This window comes from Schistocerca piceifrons, chromosome 3, assembly GCF_021461385.2.
Source record: "Schistocerca piceifrons isolate TAMUIC-IGC-003096 chromosome 3, iqSchPice1.1, whole genome shotgun sequence".
In the NCBI taxonomy this organism is placed as follows: Eukaryota; Metazoa; Arthropoda; class Insecta; order Orthoptera; family Acrididae; genus Schistocerca; species Schistocerca piceifrons.
Genome location: NC_060140.1, coordinates 477,043,464 through 477,066,417, shown reverse-complemented (window position 1 = coordinate 477,066,417; position 22,954 = coordinate 477,043,464). Strand labels below are relative to the sequence as shown.

At 43.9% G+C, this 22,954-nt stretch overlaps 1 protein-coding gene across 1 annotated transcript in view; it reads right to left on the bottom strand.

Annotated features, from left to right (window-relative positions):
* LOC124788749 (tRNA dimethylallyltransferase-like) overlaps positions 1-22,954 on the bottom strand; it is a 501,805-nt gene that overhangs the window by 450 nt on the left and 478,401 nt on the right. The window contains exon 3 of the mRNA XM_047256030.1: positions 20,033-20,186. Within this exon, the coding sequence (XP_047111986.1) occupies positions 20,033-20,186 (154 nt within the window). The remainder of the gene's footprint in view (positions 1-20,032; positions 20,187-22,954) is intronic.

The following is a 22,954-nucleotide window of genomic DNA, read 5'->3' as shown; positions in this document are numbered from 1 at the left end:
ATACTACTGGCCATTGAAATTGCTACACCACGAAGATGACGTGCTACAGACGCGAAATTTAACCGACAGGAAGAAGATGCTGTGATATGCAAATGATTAGGTTTTCAGCGCATTCACACAAGGTTGGCGCCGGTGGCGACACCTACAACGTGCTGACATGAGGAAAGTTTCCAAACGATTTCTCATACACAGACGGCAGTTGACCGGGATGGCCTGGTGAAACGTTATTGTGATGCCACGTGTAAGGAGGAGAAATGCGTACCATCACGTATCCGACTTTGATAAACGTCGGATTGTAGCCTATCGCGATTGCGGTTTATCGTATCGCGACATTGCTGCTCGCGTTGGTCGAGATCCAATGACGGTTAGCAGAATATGGAATCGGTGGGTTCAGGAGCGTAATACGGAACGCCGTGCTGGATCCCAACGGACTCGTATCACTAGCAGTCGAGATGACAGGCATCTTATCCGCATGACTATAACGGATCGAGCAGCCACGTCTCGATCCCTGAGTCAACAGATGGGGACGTTTGCAAGACAACAACCATCTGCACGAACAATTCGACGACGTTTGCAGCACCATGGACTATCAGCTCGGAGACCATGGCTGCGGTTACCCTTGACGCTGCATCACAGACAGGAGCGCCTGCGATGGTGTACTCAACGACGAACCTGGGTGCACGAATGGCAAAACGTCATTTTTCGGATGAATCCAGGTTCTGTTTACAGCATCATTATGGTCGCATCCGTGTTTGGTGACATCGCGGTGAACGCACATTGGAAGCGTGTATTCGTCATCGCCATACTGGTGTATCACCCGGCGCGATGGTATGGGGTGCCATTGGTCACACGTCTCGGTCACCTCTTGTTCGCATTGACGGCACTTTGAACAGTGCACGTTACAATTCAGATGTGTTACGACCCATGGCTCTACCCTCAATTCCATCCCTGCGAAACCCTATATTTCGGCAGGATAATGCACGACCGCATGTTGCAAGTCCTGTAAGGGCCTTTCCGGATACAGAAAATGTTCGACTACTCAGCACATTCTCCAGATCTCTCACCAATTGAAAACATCTGGTCAATGGTGGCCGAACAACTGGCTCGTCACTATACGCCAGTCACTACTCTTGATGAACTGTGGTATCGTGTTGAAGCTGCATGGGCAGCTGTACCTGTACACGCAATCCAAGCTCTGTTTGACTCAATGCCCAGGCGTATAAAGACCGTTATTACGGCCAGAGGTGGTTGTTCTGGGTACTGATTTCTCAGGATCTATGCACCCAAATTGCGTGAAAATGTAATCACATGTCAGTTCTAGTATAATATATGTGTCTAACGAATACCCGTTTATCATGTGAATTTCTTCTTGGTGTAGCAATTTTAATGGCCAGTAGTGTATACACAACATGAGTAGCACATCGCGCTGGCTACATTACAGACGGGCATCGAATTGCACACCTCCAACGTCACTGCGAAGCTTACATCGACTATGCTGACTCTCACGCATATGAGCAAGTACGCGCGGTTGTCTTTGAAGTATTTCAATCGCTTCGTGGGCTCAGCAATAATGTCCTCCGCTGAAGTGACAGGTGTGCCACACACCATACTCTTCATACTACACAACAGAAAATAGTCGAGAGGTGTCGGATCTGGTGACCTTGCTGGCCATGGAACTGGTCCACCCCTACCAATCCATCGATTGGGATATGTGTGGTCCACCCCAACCAATCCATCGATTGGGATACGTGACGAAGATAGGAGGGGCGTGTGGTCAGCACACCGCTCTCTCGGTCATTATGATGGTTTTCTTTGAACGGAGCCGTTACAATTCGGTCGAGTAGCTCCTCAATTGGCATCACGAGGCTGAGTGCACCCCGAAAAATGGCAACAGCGCATAGTGACCCGACAGCGCTTAAATTTGGTGATCTGACGGGAACCGGTGTATCCACTGCGGCAAGGCCGTTGCTTGCCTACTTGATAGAGGGGTCCCAAATTAGTCCAGTGCGATATTTGCTTTGTCCATATGTATTAACAGGGGCAGGAAACACGATAAAGCACTATAAAACCAGTACTCCAGTAGCGAATGAGCAGCACTGCTGCATGGCAGTAGAGGTCAGGGCGGGAGAGGGCGCTGCTGAAGTACTGGTTAGTTTCCGTGACTTACTGTCCCTCACAACTATAAAACTAATAGCGCACAAGACTAATTTTCGCCCACTCTATCGCATGGGCACGTAAAATTCCGCTTTAAAATTAATTTGGTTGGACAAAATTACTTTTATTTACGTTGACGGTCAACTGCCAGTCGAACCGCGTGACCGCTACGGTCGCAGGTTCGAATCCTGCCTCGGGCATGGATGTGTGTGATGTCCTTGGGTTGGTTAGGTTTAAGTAGTTCTACGTTCTAGGGGACTGATGACCACAGATGTTAAGTCACATAGTGCTCAGAGCCATTTGAACTGCCAGTCTTTGCATCATGCATCCATATTGCATGGAACTTCCTGCATTTCGGCACACATTTCTGACGCTACAACTTTTCTGTATACAACAGCATCATCTGCGAATAGTCTCAGTAAGCTTCCGACATCTACCAAACCAATTATATTTCTGTTCTGAAAGGTAACGGCTCTGCAACACTCTTTCAATGCGCTCCCGAAGTTAGTTTACATAAGGTATTTTGCCCCCTTAAGAACGAAGTATTACTGAGATTAGGCTACTAGCGAACTGCTATTCCCCAAGTGCGGAACTGTATCGAATGCCTTCCCGTAGTCAAAGAATACAGCATCAATTTGAGCGTTGTTATCTACGGACTCTGGATCTCATAGATGAACACAGCAAGTTGCATTTCAGTGAGCTTGTGATCATTTGTAGTTGTTCAATAAGCGATCACTCTGTGCATCGTGTCACTTAAATAATGTTGGGACTGGGAAAGCCTCATGCAATTCCTTTGTTCATTATTCTTTCTCCTGGTTTATATTACCGACAGTGTTAGAAAATCAAGGCTATCCTAAGCAGCTGATAAAGGTGGTTAAACCTCTACATGAAAGGACGAAAAATGTAATAAATTGGCTGTCCTATATCGCCAGTAGTTTCTAACGGTAAGTATTATCACCCACAGCAGAAAAACAAAATCTTGACATGGGTAACAAAAATTAACAGAAGATAAAATTTTAACACTATTATTCGCAAAAAACAATCCAAGAAACTGAAGACAAAAATCAAGATACTTAAAATACACTGCAACGATCCGCACATCACCTTTATCAGATATATGTAAAACAAGGTAGAAACATATCCATTGAGAAAACAATGGTAATAGCATACTGCAAAAAAAAAAAAAAAAAAAAGAAGCCGGTAACGCAAAAAAAATAATCCTTGAGAACAAAAATTCAGAACAAACGTTCTCGTTCAATTACTCAAGGTGTAAAATTAGTTATGGTAAAGACAGACACACACCGAGGAAATCTAAATTAGCAAACGTTCTGTGGAACAATCCATAAACACTTTAGAAAATATGAGATAGGAAATAAGATTACATTTTTACGACGTTATGGTAGTCACCACTTTGGTGTATCGATGAGAAACCTGTATATCTGCACAGAAAGCAATGACTGGAGTGCAGACCTGTAAAATGAGAGACCTAAAGAAGACTGAAGGATGTACGGAAACAAAACGAAAGACAGGAATTAAAGATAGAAGCAGTCGACACCGTAACACAAATGGCCAGAGAGCGTCGAGAGGATGGGGTGTACCAAGTTCCCCAAGGCAGCCGTGTGCCAAGGTGGGAAAACCGACAAGAAGAGAGAAGGAATGGCTGTAAAGTCTGAAAAAGGACGCAATTAATACAGAGTACTTGCAATGGCGACCGCAGTATGACACTGAAATCCAAATCTGACACACACACACACACACACACACGCGCGCGCGCGCGCGCGCGCGCGCACACACACACAGCTTGAACAGAAGAACGTTTATGTGACTATAGCAAGCACGCTGTTCGCGGTTAAACAAGAAAAGCGGCGTAGAAGTAGAAAAACATACCACTCTGAATTACCGGCCTGTACGAAGACGTAAAGAATTAATTCATTGCTTCGCCAGTTTCTTGCAAAACCATCCTACTTTTAAATGTTGTATGCTGTGTTCCAAATCTCTCGCTTCACAAACAACTCACTCATTCATCATTTGATTAACATTAGAACCTTTTTATCGCACCACCATAGCGCTCACAAAACACACGCGAGTAACAGGTTATGGCACCGAAAAAAGCTTGCGAAAACAGGCGAACCTGTGCGGTTCACAACGAAGTGAGCGCCCAAGCGGAGAGCCTGCGATCTTTCTTTGACGTTTCGCGGAAGGACCAACAACCTTTGGAACAAGAGCGGGCACGTGCGAACGTGAATGGAACACAAACGGTGCAGATCTATTGCGCTCGAGTAGCGTTTACACTTTAGAGAAGGCTCGCCGGCAATCGTTCCTCTGTATTCGCTTCTTTCCGCTCAAACGCAGCCCAAGCTTAAGGCCTAATGTAATACAAATATCATTTAATTCCGTTTGACCTTGCCACGCATCCTGAACATTACGGACGGCACTACTGGATATTTTATACAGGGTGTTACAAAAAGGTACGGCCAAACTTTCAGGAAACATTCCTCACACACAAAGAAAGAAAATACGTTATGTGGACATGTGTCCGGAAACGCTTACTTTCCATGTTAGAGCTCATTTTATTACTTCTCTTCAAATCACATTAATCATGGAATGGAAACACACAGCAACAGAACGTACCAGCGTGACTTCAAATACTTTGTTACAGGAAATGTTCAAAATGTCCTCCGTCAGCGAGGATACATGCATCCACCCTCCGTCGCATGGAATCCCTGATGCGCTGATGCAGCCCTGGAGAATGGCGTATTGTATCACAGCCGTCCACAATACGAGCACGAAGAGTCTCTACATTTGGTACCGGGATTGCGTAGACAAGAGCTTTCAAATGCCCACATAAATGAAAGTCAAGAGGGTTGAGGTCAGGAGAGTGTTGAGGCCATGGAATTGGTCCACCTCTACCAATCCATCGGTCACCGAATCTGTTGTTGAGAAGCGTACGAACACTTCGACTGAAATGTGCAGGAGCTCCATCGTGCATGAACCATATGTTGTGTCGTACTTGTAAAGGCACATGTTCTAGCAGCACAGGTAGAGTATCCCGTATGAAATCACGATAACGTGCTCCATTGAGCGTAGGTGGAAGAACGAAACTAAAATGAGCTCTAACATGGAAATTAAGCGTTTTTTCTTTATTTGTGTGTGAGGAATGTTTCCTGAAAGTTTGGCCGTACCTTTTTGTAACACCCTGTATATCCGCTGCACAGTGCACGGCTTAGAGTACATCCTACCAATATTAGTGATTTCTTTCCTATTCCATGCGTGTATCGAGCGAAGGTGAAATGACAGTCTGCATGCCTTTGTACTCTCTCCTCCCTCAAATCTCTCTTACATGAATCGCATGATCTCTACGCGAGATGTGAATACATCTCCGTGGCAGCACAATGGTCGCCAAGTCTTGTTCGAATACCATTACCTAAATTTACCCAACAGGGTTTCGCGGGAATTACGAAGTCTTCAATCCATGGATACCCACTGAAGTTCCTCTAGAATTTCTCCTGAAATCTTGTAAGGGTTACACAAGGGTTCGACAGAAATATGTAAACACCAGAAGAAATGTGACCTTGAACATAGATGCAGCTGCTAGGCAAGGCTGCAGGTTGTACGCAGACGAAAGTGTGTGTTATGTGATCGTGACAGACGGTCATTGAAGAGGACTCTGACGAAAAGTAATAAGACGTCAGATAGAAAAGACGCTGCAGAACGGAATATACCACTCACGAACCCTTTCAACACCAACAGTTCGAATGGAGCTCCATCAGCAGGGAATTTGCTGGGTGTGTTGGAGTTCCAAAAGCACTCATTACTGACGCAAAGGCCCTTAACAGGAAAACGTGGTGGCGAAGCCATAAAATTTGGACTATGGAACAATCAAAGAATGTGATTTGATTGGGCGAGTCTTATTTCAAAACTGTTTCCAACTTCTGGCAGAGTTTACGTCCGAAGAGTTAAACATGGCGCGTACTCGATAAATATTTGGGCACCCATATCGTGGTATTCTGGTACAGAACTTGAAGCAAGCACAGACGGCTGCTTTCTATGACGAAGTTACTGGAAAGTTGGAACAATCTACGACAAATGTCTCAGTCAGAGTGGCGATTGTGTAGAAAAGTAGTTGGAAGATATAGCTAAATCTTGCAAATAATACATTTTTGATTTCGCTGTGATTTACATTTCGCAACCGATGACTTTACTTTCCGAACAGCCCTCGTATTTAGCTGAATTTACAGCCTTTAGATTTGTGCGATTTATCGTGTAACCGAAGTCTAGCGGATTTTTTTTTAGTACTTATGTGGATGATTTCAAACTTGTCATTACTTAGAGTCAATTGCCAATTTTCGTGTCTTATAGATATCTTGTCTAAAAGATTTTGCAATTACTTTGGATCATCTGAGGACTTCACAAGACGGTAAATGACTGCATCATCTGCAAGAGATCTAAGAGCACTGCTGAGATTGTCTCCTACGTCGTTTATGTAGATCAGGCACAGAAGAGGGCCTGTAACACTTTCTTGGGGAACGCCAGATATTGTTCTGTTTTACTCGATAACTTTCCGTCAGCTACTACGAACTGTTACCTTTCTCATAGGAAATAGCACATCCAGTCACACAACTGAGGCGATACTGCATAGGCACGAAATTGGATTAGAAGACGCTTGTGAAGAACGCTGTCGAAAATTTTCTGGAAATCTAAAAATATGCGATCAATTTCACATCCCATGCCGACAGCAATCATTAATTCGTGGGAATAAAACAGTTAGCTGTGTTTCAGAAGAACGATATATTCTGAATCGGTGCTGAGTGTCTGTCAATGAATCGTTTCCTTCGAGGTAGTTCATAATGTTCGAACACAGTTTATGTTCCAGAATCCTACTGCAAACCGACGTTGGTGATATGGGTCTGCAATTCAGAGCATTACTCCTCTTTCTTTTCTTGCGTATTGGCGTGACTTGTGCAACTTTCCAGTCTTTAGGTGCAGATCTTTCGAAGAGCGAGCGGATGCATATACAAGGCACATATGAGGTGATTACGAGGTGCTTGGTGCACAATACGCGTATGCTCTGTGCTCCCTTGTAGTCGTCAGACGTAGTCCACCAGAACCTTGGCTGTCCTCATGTTCCACTGCAGTACAACATCGCGTTATTGCCACATTGAAATGCCCCGCAAATCTGGATACTGCACCATTAGACCATCCGGCCAAATGGAGACACAAAGTGACGCCTCTTTCAAACTTTATTAGGCACTGATAATGCTGTCCCATATTAGTACGCGGCATCTCCGTCTCCTTCACACTGATACTCCACTGTCTGGCGCTGTTGACACCCCGTTCTACAGTCCTGTAACAACTCTAGCCGCGTACAATACTAATGCCTCTGGTGGCCGTTCCACCAGTCACAGAGAGCTGCAGCTCTTATCATTTACATACCCGGAGATAGTGTGTACACGTAGGAAGTTTCTCTGACGTCTGACCATGTCTTCTGGGTGCTTCAGGTTTTTTGTCAGGCAGTGTATGTTAGGGCTGTTGTTGAGATGTAGATACATCGATATTTTCTCCAAAGCATATAGATATCTATCGGCAATATTTCTTTTCGCCATTATTTCGGTACATCGATATAAAAACGGCAATACGGATATCAAATATTTTTATTTAATATCTTTTCGCAATTTTCCGCAAATATTTCTTGTTCTTTAGATAGCTCTAAGCACAATGGGACTTAACATCTGAGGTTATCAGTTCCCTAGAACTTAGAACTACTTAAACCTAACTAACCTAAGGACATCACACACATCCATGCCCGAGGCAGGATTCGAACCTGCGACCGTAGCAGCAGCGCAGTTCCGGACTGAAACGCCTAGAACCGCTCGGCCACAGCGGCTGGCCTTGTTCTTTTGAAATTGCAGAAGAACATAATTTTACTTTCATTGTGTGAAGGAGTCTTACTTACTAGGCCTACTTTGTGCTTTCACCACGTCCGGTCTTTCTCGTTGACTGTGTGAAGCAAGTACAGATGGCACAAGGAAGAAGTCCGATTGCACTGGGGGTGGCGATGTGAATAGAATAACAAGATATCCCATATGAAGAAATAGCACACCAGTTGCGTTAAAAAAGAATTTTTAACGCAACCAGAGTGCTATTTCTTCACATCGGCATTCTCCAAAAACAGTAGTTGAAACGGATGAACAAAAATCTAAACGACAATAGCTCCCTACTTAGCAATCATGTACAACCGCTTGCTCGCCGATAGATCTGTACCTACAGATTGGAAAATTGCGCAGGTCGCACCAGTGTTTAAGAAGGAGTAAACCATCGAACTACAGACCTATATGAAAAATGGCTCTGAGCACGATGCGACTTAACTTCTGAGGTCATCAGTCGCCTAGAACTTAGAACTAATTACACTTAACTAACCTAAGGACATCACACACATCCATGCCCGAGGCAGGATTCGGACCTGCGACCGTAGCGGTCGCTCGGCTCCAGACTGTAGCGCCTAGACCTATATCATTGACGTCGGTTTGCAGTAGGGTTTAGGAGCATATACTGTATTCAAACATTATGAATCACCACGAAGGGAACGATCTATTGATACGTAATCAGCATGGTTTCAGAAAACATCGTTCTTGTGCAACGCAGCTAGCTCTTTATTCGAATTAATGGCCGCTATCGACAGGGGATCTCAAGTTGATTCCGTATTTCTGGATTTCCGGAAAGCTTTTGACACCGTTCCTCACAAGCGACTTCTAATCAAGCTGCGGGCCTATGGGGTATCGTCTCAGTTGTGCGACTGGATTCGTGATTTCCTGTCAGGAAGGTCGCAGTTCGTAGTAATAGACGGCAAATCATCGAGTAAAACTGAAGTGATATCAGGTGTTCCCCAGGGAAGCGTCCTGGGACCTCTGCCGTTCCTGATCTATATAAATGACCTAGGTGACAATCTGAGCAGTTCTCTTAGGTTGTTCCCAGATGATGCTGTAATTTACCGTCTAGTAAGGTCATCCGATGACCAGTATCAGTTGCAAAGCGATTTAGAAAAGATTGCTGTATGGTGTGGCAGGTGGCAGTTGACGCTAAATAACGAAAAAAGTGAGGTGATCCACATGAGTTCCAAAGGAAATCCGTTGGAATTCGATTACTCGATAAATAGTACAATTCTCAAGGCTGTCAATTCAACTAAGTACCTGGGTGTTAAAATTACGAACAACTTCAGTTGGAATGACCACATAGATAAAATTGTGGGGAAGGCGAGCCAAAGGTTGCGTTTCATTGGCAGGACACTTAGAAGATGCAACAAGTCCACTAAAGACACAGCTTACACTACACTCGTTCGTCCTCTGTTAGAATATTGCTGCCCGGTGTGGGATCCTTACCAGGTGGGATTGACGGAGGACATCGAAAGGGTGCAAAAAAGGGCAGCTCGTTTTGTATTATCACTTAATAGGGGAGAGAGTGTGGCAGATATGATACGCGAGTTGGGATGGAAGTCATTGAAGCAAAGACGTTTTTCGTCGCAGCGAGATCTAGTTACGAAATTTCATTCACCAACTTTCTCTTCCGAATGCGAAAATATTTTGTTGAGCCCAACCTACATAGGTAGGAATGATCATCAAAATAAAATAAGAGAAATCAGAGCTCGAACAGAAAGGTTTAGTTGTTCGTTTTTCCCGCGCGCTGTTCGGGAATGGAATGGTAGAGAGATAGTATGATTGTGGTTCGATGAACTCTCTGCCAAGCACTTAAATGTGAATTGCAGAGTAATCATATAGATGTAGATATAGACAAGATTGTTCTTTGCAGTGCGCGGAGACGTGAGAAGGAAATGCTGAAGCACACTACGACTACTAGTTCGCTAGCGTTTGCAGAAATGAAACAAAAGCGAAGTCGACTTGAAGTGTTCCAGACAAATCCTATATGTGACGAAATCGAACGCGGACTCATTGGACACCTTTTACTGCGCCACTTAACAGCATGAATGTGCATCGTTTTCCTTACAGTTCTTGCACTAAGGGGGATAAGCAGGCTGCTAGCTTGTTGATGTACAGAATATCTATTAATAAATCAATACTTAAATATACAGCTCTAAAACTGGTGGTATATTTACAATGTGAGCCAACCCTTTTTTTTTTTTTTTTTTTGGTACGGTAATACACTACTGGCCATTAAAATTGCTACACCAAGAAGAAATGCAGATGATAAACGGGTATTTATTGGACAAATATGTTATACTAGAACTGACATGTGATTACATTTTCACGCAATTTGGGTGCATAGATCCTGAGAAATCAGTACCCAGAACAACCACCTCTGGCCGTAATAACGGCCTTGATACGCCTGGGCATTGAGTCAAACAGAGCTTGGATGGCGTGTACAGGTACAGCTGCCCACGCAACTTCAACACGATACCACAGTTCATCACAAGTAGTGACTGGCGTATTGTGAAGAGCGGGTTGCTCAACCACCACTGACCAGACGTTTTCAATTAGTGAGAGATCTGGAGGATGTGCTGGCAAGGGCAGCACTCGAACATTTTCTGTATCCAGAAAGGCCCATACAGGACCTGCAACATGGGATCGTGCATTATCCTACTGAAATGTAGGGTTTCGCAGGGATCCAATGAAGGTTAGAGCCACGGGTCGTAACACATTTGAAATGTAACGTCCACTGTTTCAATGTGCGTTCACCGCGATGTCGCCAAACACGGATGCGCCCGTCATGATGTTGTACACAGAACGTGGATTCATCCGAAAAAATGACGTTTTGCCATTCGTGCACCCAGGTTGGTCGTCGAGTACACCATCGCAGGTGCTCCTGTTAGTCCATGCTGCTGCTAACGTCGTCGAACTGTCCGTGCAGATGGTTGTTGTCATGCAAACGTCCCCATCTGTTGAGTCAGGGATCGAGACGTGGCTGCACGATCCGTTACAGCCATGCGGATAAGATGCCTGTCATCTTGACTGCTAGTGATGCGAGGCCGTTGGGACCCAGCACGGCGTTACATATTACCCTCCTGAACCCACCGTCTCCATATTCTGCTAACAGTCATTGGATCTCGACCAACGCGAGCAGCAATGTCCCGATACGGTAAACCACAATCGCAATAGGCTACAATCCGACCTTTATCAAAGTCGGAAACGTGATGGTACGCATTTCCCCTCCTTACACGAGGCATCACAACAACGTTTCAGCAGGCAACGCCGGTCAACTGCTGTTTGTGTACGAGAAATCGGTTGGAAACTTTCCTCACGTCAGCACGTTGTAGGTGACGCCACCGGCGCCAACCTTGTGTAAATGCTCTGAAAATGGCCAGTAGTGTATTTTATCTGGCGATCATCGATAATTTTTTTTATATATATCGAGGGCGGATAATGACATTTTTTTAAATATTGGTACACCAGATCCGCGATATTTTTAAAAATATCAACACGCCTAGTGTATGTACAGTACTCGACGTTCAACCCAACAGTCGGAGCGGGGTCAGTAATATTTTGTGCGGGTGAATCAGGGCGCGGTGTCGTGGCGGCGCGCGCCTCGCCGTGAGTAACGAAACGCGTGACGGTGGTCCTCATTTTTAATGGCGCAGCTGAGTCAGAGTGACAGTGCCTGCTATCTCAAAGCCAGCCAGCCAGACTTACGCGAGCCACGGCCGGTCAGCTGCTTATCACCGGCACCGGCCTTGAGTTCCTCGTACGCACGGCCGCCTCAACTCTCCGTGTCGTGCACACTGGTTCTCGTGCAAGACGTTCATAAACGCGACATGCTGAATGCAAAGCACGACACGGTTTAAGGCTTTGACAGTTTATCGTTCGTAGTGTTTGACTTTCCCCCTTCGTGGAAGGCGTAGTGCGACGACGTAGTTACAACGAAAAAATTAACTATACTGACTGCGATCGCAAGTTATAACCATAGGGAACACAGAACTGCCACCTCTGGCGACAATAATGGCTCCAACTCGGCTGGGAAGGAAGGAATATTAGCGTTCAACGTCCCGTCGACGACGAGATCATTAAGAACGGAGGATATGCTCAGATTAGGAAAGCATGCGAAATTAACCGTGCCCCTTCAGGTGAGCCACTCATATTGAGCAATTTAGGGAAACCAGGTAAAACTTAATTCGGAATAGTGAGACAGGGATTCGATCCTCCGCCCTCAGGAATACGAGTTCAGTGTCTTACCAAAGTCTTGGCTCTTGGCAGGACTTGTCGTACCACAATTTCTCACTTGTAGTTGCTGTGAAAATACCTGATGGCAGAAACGAAGTCTGATAAGCGACCCTAGCAGACTCGGACTACAATAACTGCCATGCATTCATGTCGCTTGCATGCAAAACAACTTGCAGAAGATGAAAATTGAATTCCGGAAACTGCTCTTCTCTATCTACATCTACATCCACACACTGCAAGCCACCTGACGGTGTGTGGGGGAGGGTACTTTGAGTACCTCTATCAGATCTCCCTTCTATTCCAGTCTCGTATTGTTCGTGGAAAGAAAGATTGTCGGTATGCCTCTGTGTGGGCTCTAATCTCTCTGATTTTATCCTCATGATCTCTTCGCAAGATATACGCAGGAGGGAGCTTGCCTCTTCGGTGAAGGTATGTTCTCGAAACTTCAACAAAAGCCCGTACCGAGCTATTGAGCGTCTCTCTCGCAGAGTCTTCCACTGGAGTTTATCCATCATCTCTGTAACGCTTTCGCGATTACCAAATGATCCTGTAACGAAGCGCGCTGCTCTCCGTTGGATCTTCTCTATCTCTTCTATCAACCCTATCTGGTACGGATCCCACACCGGTGAGCAGTATTCAAGCAGTGGTCGAACAAGTGTACTGCAATCTACTTCCATTGTTTTTGGATAGCATTTCCTTAGGACTCTTCCAACGAATCTCAGTCTGGCATCTGCTTTACCGACGATTAATTTTATATGGTCACACCATTTTAAATCACTCCTAATGCGTACTCCCAGATAATTTATGGAATTAACTGCTTCCAGTTGCTGACTTGCTATATTGTAGCTAAATGATAAAGCATCTTTCTTTCTATGTATTCGCAGCACATTGCACTTGTCTACATTTAGATTCAATTGCCATTCCCTGCACCATGCGTCAATACGTTGCAGATCCTCCTGCATTTCAGTACAATTTTCCATTGTTACAACCTCTCGATATACTACAGCATCATCCGCAAAAAGCCTCAGTAAACTTCCGATGTTATCCACAAGGTCATTTATATATATTGTGAATAGCAACGGTCCTACGACATTCCCCTGCAGCACATCTGAAATCACTCTTACTTCGGAAGACTTTTCCCCATTGAGAATGACATGCTGCCTTCTGTTATCTAGGAACTCTTCAATCCAATCATACAATTGGTCTGATAGTCCATATGCTCTTACTTTATTCATTAAACGACTGTGGGGAACTGTATCGAACGCCTTGTGGAAGTCAAGAAACACGGCATCTACCTGGAACCCGTGTCTATGGTCCTCTGAGTCTCGTGGAAGAATAGCGCGAGCTGGGTTCCACACGATCGTCTTTTTCGAAACCCATGGTGATTCCTACAGAGTAGATTTCTAGTCTCCAGAAAAGTCATTATGCCCGAACGTCATACGTGTTCCAAAATTCTACAACTGATTGACGTTAGAGATATAGGTCTATAGTTCTGCACATCTGTTCGACGTCCCTTCTTGAAAACGGGGATGTCCTGACCCCTTTTCCAATGTTTTGGAACGCTACGCTCTTCTAGAGACCTACGGTACACCGCTGCAAGAAGGGGGGCAAGTTCCTTTGCGTACTCTGTGTAAAATCAAGCTGGTATCCTATCAGGTCCAGCGGCCTTTCCTCTTTTGAGTGATTTTAATTGCTTTTGTATGCCTCTGTCATCTATTTCGATATCTACCATTTTGTCATCTGTGCGACGTGTTAAGTCTTTTACGTATTTTGCAAGCTTGATCAAATATCCGTTTTCCGAGAGTCAGGTATTTTACAGGAATGACGCCTGACAATAGCCTGTTTCCCCAGCACGACGAAACGAGGTTAACAGTAACTTATTTAGACTTTTAATGAACAGAGATTATGATTTTCTTTTGAACGTCTCTGAAATGGTAAGGAGGAGAGCAATGTTCAAGTGGATCTGTTTAAAAATCTTATTCACGCCAGTTAGCGTGGGAGAACCTATTTTATTACTTCGAAATTTATTCGCTAACGGTGAATTTTTCTGACATCAGCTGTACGAAGTATCGATGTGCTTTCATCTACTAGTGACACATGAAAATTTGTGCCGAATCGGGTCTTGAACCGGATTTCCCGTTTATCGCGAGCGTTCGCCTTAACTACTTCGGCTATCTGTGCACGCTCCCTGGGACGACGTAAATCTCCCTACGACACACTCTTATTTATTTATATATTTATTTACACGTCAAGTTCCGTAAGATCAAATTGAGGAGCAAATCTCCAAGCTCATGAAACATGTCAGTACATGAAACTACAACATATAAGTAATAACAGATAAAAATATAACAGCCGTATGCCGCAGTCCACTACATTGTCACTAGCAGGTCTACACTAACAGGTTATACGGCTGATGTCAAAAAATTCGCAGTTCATCGAATAGATTTCGAATTATTTCGTACATCTGTGGATCGTCAGTAATGTCTTTTCATTGAGACATACAAGTAAACTATTTTATTATGTCCTCCTGCATCACGACTGTGGTATAAGAAAGTGCGAAGTTGTAGAATATAAATCTGCTCTTAACATTTTTGAGATTTGGAGTGATTAGAAATGTTCTGAATCAATGAAGTCCAGTCGTTTTCTTGTGCACAAAATTATCGAATGTTTTGTCAGCAGTCATAAACCACTGCGTTACCTCGCTCGGTCTAAGCCGGCTGGCCATCGAGTGGAAGTGAGCTTGGATGACAGATACGGGTACGTCAGTCCATGCTGATTCAGCTATACAGCAGAGTACATCAATTGTAGTGGCTGGAGGATGGTGGTGTGCCTGTCTCTTGGTAACCTAAGGGCAACACAGACAACATGCAGTCCTCCGTTACCTTTTTGAACGATAGCGGCACGGATGTTTCAAGCACAGAGCAGTCATCAGCCCTACCTCGTCCGAAATGTAATGACTGCTGTGCAAACTACCTGCTACGCGAATCAGAGGTGTCCTCCCAGTAGGATCCAGTATTATCACGCCAGGCGATGGGTCTGCGCCACAATAACGAGTGCAATTTATTCGTTCTCCTCGGAGTCTTCACGGAAGGATACGTCCTCCGTGACGCTTTACGTCTGGAAAGACGACGTGGTGGAACGGTTGGCACTGGGCGCGTCACTGTCGGCGCACCTAGCTGCTGCCACGTCAAGGGAAGCTACAATAACGGTTACCGTTCTGAAACACCGTGGAGTTTCAGACGTGTCACTGCCTGTGTGCAGATCTACAGCAAATTACCGACTATACTTTGTATACACATAAGCCTACTAGGCTTTCAGATTTTTCGTCTGGGACGAATTTTCGAAGGAAAGATCCAATACCGCGGTTCTGACCAAGGTTTTCGGGAATCTTTCCTTGGTTGTAACGCAAATGCTGGAATTGGAAATTCCCTCCCATATACTCCCAACTGGGGCTCCCTTCACCGCACTACCACTGCGCCTCATTTTTGGCTGAATAGTTCATGACCCTATAATGGGTCATTACTTGATCACTTTTTTTCACTTGCCGCTCGGCGAAAGACCCACCGTCTACTTTCTCATGCTGTGTCGTTTTTTTTAGCGGCCGCGTCTACCCGCCGAGCTTGTGAGGAGCCTAAGCTAGCTACCGGCAATCCCTGCGTACCCACGCACTGATTCCCGTATCCTCCACGTGGAGATGGGTCGTTTCTTTTACTTCTATTTTCTTGTTCGTTGAACTACTCTTGTAGTTATTTAAAATAAAATAATTGTTTCGTGAAACGGAAATATAAGTAAATTTTTTGATAGTTTAGAAAGGGGGGGGGGCGGAAGATAGGATACACTATAGTGCCGCCATCTTGATGTCTGCGGATAAGTATCTCGGCATTTGTCGTTGACCTCCAGACACCACACTTCATTATGTGTTGGCGGTAGAGTAATTGGTTTAAGCTACGTATAATGTAGGTAGAACTAAGGTTATGTACAGGCCTTAGGTGACAATACACCGTCCCTGCTTAAAATACTACCATACACTTGTGTACAATTCTAAACTGACCTTTCGCTAACAATAATCGAACATTACTTAGCCTAACGTATCTTTGCGATATATCTGTTGGCATAGTGTCTGGAGTTCATAATTATCACCTTATGGATTATCTCATTTTGCTGCATATTCACTTGGCCCAGTGCGTAGGTATTCTCTGTAACTGCAAGTCGGCAAGACTCAGCGGAGGAGCGCCTCTGAAGATGTCCAGCGCAGTCCTGGACGAAATGTCAGGAACAGACGAGTTTTTTGGACCACGACCTTACCATCCCGAAAGAAATACCAGCAGCTATGTCCTGCGGACGTCAAAACCTTCATTCTATATTCTCTGTAAGTTGTTTTAGAAATTCCGTCTATTAATTTGTTTAGATGCTTTCACTGAACAACGTTCCTAGCTGCTTCGTGTATTTGGCGTTCAGTGGCTATTTTTTGTACCTGTGTTGCGTGTCTTATGTTTATGTAATTCTCACAGAATGGGATTGTGTGTTCTGTGGTCCCTAATACCCCATATGTGCAATTTTGGGTCTGACTTAAAGTTACGCGATTTGCTTAAAAAACCAATTCCACCTAGAGAATGAAGTTGAATTAAAAAAGATGATGAAATAAATTGTCGTCCATATTTTCAAATTTTACCCATTACTTTTGTGACCTTTTATGTTTTAGTTATGCCCCCATCTTTGTACATTAAAGTTACTTTTTCATTGTTCTGTTTTTAATGACACTGAATCGTTAAATATGAACGCTATATGATTCTTTTATCAAAGTAGTAGTAACAGTAATAATAAACTCCGCCACAGTCGGTCCCATGTCCGTCTCAGATAGGAGGAGATTGGAGTAACACCGCCACATAAAACATAAAAAAACGGGTAACGGTGACAATCTCAGTGGCAGTGAAGACGGAAATATAGTTCACTGATACGGTGGCACTAACGAAAGAGGCAGCCCTGCTCTTACGGTTAACACAAACGATAGAAATTAAAATCAAAACACGTCTGTTCCCGAATCAGGTGATATTTTGTCAGCGTCTATATCCCACGCAAATGCCGGCTGAAAATAATTAGTAAATAAAAGAAAAGCAAAAAAAAGTTCGGATTCTGTAGTGTCTGCACCATCACGGAACCAATAATTGGGGGAGCTGGAAAACCTCTGTGATCTGAAACTGAAATTTAAGAAGAAATATAAATTTGTAATAATAAATAGCAACTGACTACAAACTTGGGAAACTAAAGGAAATGATAAACTGTTTGAACAGCAACAACTTCTTGCTAGCAGACATGCTGAAAACCTAATAATGAATGGTGAGAACGATCGAATTTTTTAAGGTAATTCCAGTCAAGAACAAGGAAGGCACTTGGGCTACGAGAGCAAATGAGTAAATATATTCATTCTGTCCTAAAATAACAGATGAAGTCAGGAATCGACATGTTACACTCTATGAACATTGACATAGAATGAAGGAAAACCAATTGACAAGGAATATTCACACATTCTTCGAAAACGGGAAGATAGACAAGAAAACGGATTGATGGACAAGAAGAGAAAGGTGTTAGACGAAATGGACTTCGAAAAAATAATAATATTATTAACAGAGTAATAACAAAAGAAAGTGCCCAAAACGGGTCTCCTCCCCCCCTCCCTCCCGGCTACGGCGGACTCCTGGTTCTTGATTGGCTCCGTATTCTCCTGAACTCTAGTGCAACCCAGATGTAAATAGTGGTTTAGTCTTCTGTAACTGTACACTCTATCGCGGATTGCACAGGTTGCCTTCTTCACTTGTTACTTGTAAGTTCGCTTTTACTTGTTTTAACAATGAAAAACGTTTTTACATTGTGCTATTTTTTCATTGTTTCTCCTACATATTGGCAGGTAAGCCAACATAAATGTGTTCTTTAATACTAAGGTTTATGGTTGACGTTTATGATAAAATTATTCCACTTAAATTTGGTTAAAAACTTATTGGGCTGATATAATACAGATGACAGTCACGTAAACTGGATCCCTTTCAGTTGCTTAAAGCAGACCCTTAACTTTTTTATGTTTAAAATCTGTCTCTTAGTATATATTCTTATCCTCTTGAAATTCTATTGCAGATTCCAAGATGGTAATGGGAAAGGTTGATCAAAGAAAGTGGAGTTCTTTTAAAGTTACTAAAGCTATTGGTGAAGTTTAGAAAAAGAAGATGACTGGAAGAAGGCCAATAAACAGTTTAATGTTCCGAAAACAACACGTATGATGCTATCCAAACTGAAGTTCGGTACAACAGAGGAAGCAGAAGAAACAAAATAGACAGACGTACGATTTTGGGTAAAGATCTTGTAGAAGTACTGGTTTAATGTTATACTTATATGGATGTGGTGCCTGTTCTTACGAACATGTCCGAATGACCTGCAGCCGTCTAGAACGAAATTAGAATTACATTAATACCTTCATCTGTTGACGGGTGTTGATATATATCAACGAGGACAGGTGAAAATGTGTGCCACGACCGGGACTCGAACCCGGGATCTCCTGCTTACATGGCAGACACTCTATCCATCTGAGCCACCGAGGGCACATAAGATAGCGGGACTGCAGGGACTATCTCGCGCACGCCTCCCGCGAGGCCCACATTCACACGTTATATGTCCACACACTACATTCGTAGTGTCCCACCCCAACACACTCATTACTCTTGGAAGACATTCTTACCAAGTCCCGTAAGGGTTCGGGGAATATGTGTGCATCCGCACAGAAGAAGAAGGTCATGGCTGATGTTGCCAGAACTATATACTTATATGGCTGTGGTGTCTGTTCTTTCGGACATGTCCGACGCAATCGCTAGTGAAAAGTAGGTAGGTCTTTTCTTAAATGTCACGAAACTAAATTGTCAGAAAGGAAATGCACGGGAATATCCTGCAGCAGAGCTTTTGGATTCAGTAAAGAACGCACCGAGACTTTTTTTTGTAACCTTCTGGAACACGTTACATTATACCTACTTTGAAACTGGATTATGTTTTATTTTATGTAATACCTTTTTCTAATTTTTTTAGTGTTATTAGCTTATATTTAGAATGTGGCCTATTTTGACAACTATTTCTCATACTCGAGAAGTGTAAGGTTCTTAAAAGTAATGTTTTTGGTAATTGCTTTTAATGATATTTTCTAAGAGTAAAATGTAAATGAAGCACAACATTATAACGAAAATATTACACGCTTTTAAAACATAATCTATCAGTATTTTCTTTTTTAATAAGAAAAACAAAATTGGGTCCTGTTTTGGGCACTTTCCTCTAATAATGACAACAGTAACAATAATAATAATTATTATGGTTCAAATGGTTCAAATGGCTCTGAGCACTATGGGACTTAACATCTTAGGTCATCAGTCCCCTAGAACTTAGAACTACTTAAACCTAACTAACCTAAGGACATCACACAACACCCAGCCATCACGAGGTAGAGAAAATCCCTGACCCCGCCGGGAATCGAACCCGGGAACCCGGGCGTGGGAAGCGAGAACGCTACCGCACGACCACGAGATGCGGGCGAATAATTATTATAATAATCATAATAATTATAATAACAATAATAATTAAGTACACGGCGGCATAAGGAGAGACCACTCCCAAACGCTAGCTCTAGACCGCTGCGTTAAACGTGTGAGTGGTCAGAAGGCGAGAGAGAGGCGACTCACTGTCGGACGCGGCGGCGTCGTCTGCATGGCTCCTCTTGGTGGCCTCGTCCGGCGAGCCAGCGGTGACCAGCACCTTCCAGAGCAGCGACTCTATGTAGTAGTGCGTGCCGCCCACCACCACGGGCAGCTTCTGCCGCGACACCAGGTCGTCGATCTGCAAGGCCTCGGTTAAGGGAAACACTTTGTACGGCGGCACAAACCTGCTAGGCGACAGCTACTGGGCAGCGGAGTGGCAAACGGAGCACCACACGGCGAGGGTAGCATATGGAGCAAGGCAAGAACTGATGGGAAGGGAATTATTTAAGTGATGAAACTACGAGTAGCTTGAGCACATGAGTATAAGAATGAAAATAGTCTGAAAATCAATTCAAAGAGAGTAAAACAACATATAACCAACATGTATGTTTAGCTGTATTACTATACCACCAACACAAGACAAAATCCTAGTAGTAGGCTGCCTATGCAGTGGCTTCCAGGGACAACAAAAATTTTATTTTCAGTATTCCACACAGTTCTTGACCAAATTTAAAATGCAGTTATGGTCTGCTAATTAAGAGCTATAATATTAAGTTTGTACGCCCCTGGTAGCTGAGTGGTCAGCGCGACGGAATGTCATACATAACGGCCCGGGTTCGATTCCCGGCTGGGTCGGAGATTTTCTCCGCTCAGGGACTCGGTGTTGTGTCGTCCTAATTAACATCATCTCATCCCCATGGACACGCAAGTCGCCGACGTGGCGTCAACTCGAAAGACTTGCACCAGGCGAACGGTCTACCAGACAGGATGCCCTAGTCACATGGCATTACCATTTCCATATCTTATGTTAAAAGTTTAGCACAATAAGACAGGTATTAAAGCTAACAACTGCGTATCTTGTCTTGAGGCAGCGAAGTATCCGCATTTTATTTACCCAGTATTTGAGAAAGAGATAACTTAGCGACTTGCAACAAACTTTACACATAATTTCCAACCTTCATGAATATTTTTCTTGCTGACACCCTCCACAAAATGATGAAAGGAAGAAAGTTTCGTTGTTCATGCAGTAAAACTGCAGCGTCAGGCACGAAGTTTTAAGTCATTGGTTCCTTACTACTAATTGTATCCGCAACACATTTTGAAGACATTATCCACAGAACCCATTGAATGCACCTGCAAAATTAAGTCATTGAACGACATATAGTACAGGAAATATGACGTTTTATAGATGGATGTGCGATTATTTAAAGAATCTGGGTTAGGGTTTACTGGTATGGAACAGATCCGTCTTTTTAAACTGAATGTATTACTATTATTATTATTATTATTGAAATGCCGTGTGGCTAGGGCTTCCCGTCGGGTAGACCGTTCGCCTGGTGAAAGTCTTTCGATTTGACGCCACTTCGGCAACTTACGTGTCGATGGGGATGAAATGATGATGATAAGGACAACACAACACCCAGTCCCTGAGCGGAGGATATCTTCGAGCTAGCCGGGAATCGAACCCGGGCCGTTAGGCATGACATTCCGCCGCGCTGACCACTCACCTACCAGGGGCGAACATCATCATCATAATCAAATATCATCATATTAAATTACCAAACTACTTACAACACCGTACTCCACTCCCACTCTTTAGAGCTCCCATGAGCTCTCGGTGACCCTTAGATCAAGTGAGATCAGTTAGCAACAGTAAACGTTATCCGTACTGGAATGTATAACTGTGACATCACCAAACGGAAACCTATGCTGTGTGTATCTAGCGCCTAAAGAAGAAGCAAAGAAGAGAAAAAAATAGAAAAACTGAAGTAAGTGATATTCTGACCATCTAATTGTAAATAAAAGGTGACAATTATTAAACTATATGAAATAAAATCGTCATAACTTCTTAGCGGTTGCGCTAGGACGCCAGACTGTATGGTTGGCCGCGGGTCATGATGGGAATTAGTATGCGCATGCGTAAGCGTCTTCTTATTGTTGGCCATTTGGACGTCAAAATGTCACAGTACAGCGTGCCTGAGCGTACAGCGCTCATGTGGGCCTACTATGCGAGCAGTAACAGCCCATCTGCTGCTCAAAGGAAAATTGCTACCGAGTTCAAGCTGAAGACAACCTGTCAAAGTGTGCTAACAATCAACAATTTTGATTCGCAAGTTTGCGAGAACGGGTAGTGTTCGTGATGACAGTGTTGGCAATGTCGGTCGTCCAAGAAGGGTGAAAACGCCTGAAAACTTCGAGAAGACACGCGCTGTGTTTCAAACCAGCCCCAGGAAATCCATCAGATGAGCTGCATAACAGGTGGGATTCAACTTGGCGGAACTGCGACAAATTGTTGTTGAAGACCTGCATCTCTTCCCATACTAAATTCAAACCCATCAGCCACTAAGCCTCAGGGTCATGGAACAGCGGCTGTTTCGCTAACACTTCAAAAATGGTTCAAATGGCTGTGAGCACTATGGGACTTAACATCTGAGGTCATCAGTCTCCTAGAACTTAGAACTACTTAAACCTAACTAACCTAAGGACATCACACACATCCATGCCCGAGGTAGGATTCTAACCTGCGACCGTAGCGGTCGCGCGGTTCCAGACTGAAGCGCCTAGAACCGCTCGGCCACAACGGCCGGCTCGCTAACACTAATGACCACAGAACTGACGAACAGGACTTAGTTGTGAATATGGTTTGGTTTAGCGATGAAGCCCACTTTCATTTGGATGGGTTCGTCAATAAGCAAAATTGGCGAATTTGAGGAATTGAGAACGCACATTTCGCGATCGAGAAGTCTCTTCACCCTCAACGGGTGACTGTGTGGTGTGCAGTGTCCAGTCACGGAATAATCGGTTCGACATTCCTTGATGGTACAGCGACTACGGAACGGAATGTGATGGTTTGGTAGATGATTTCATCCCCGTTATCCAAGATGCCCCTGATTTCGACAAGTTGCG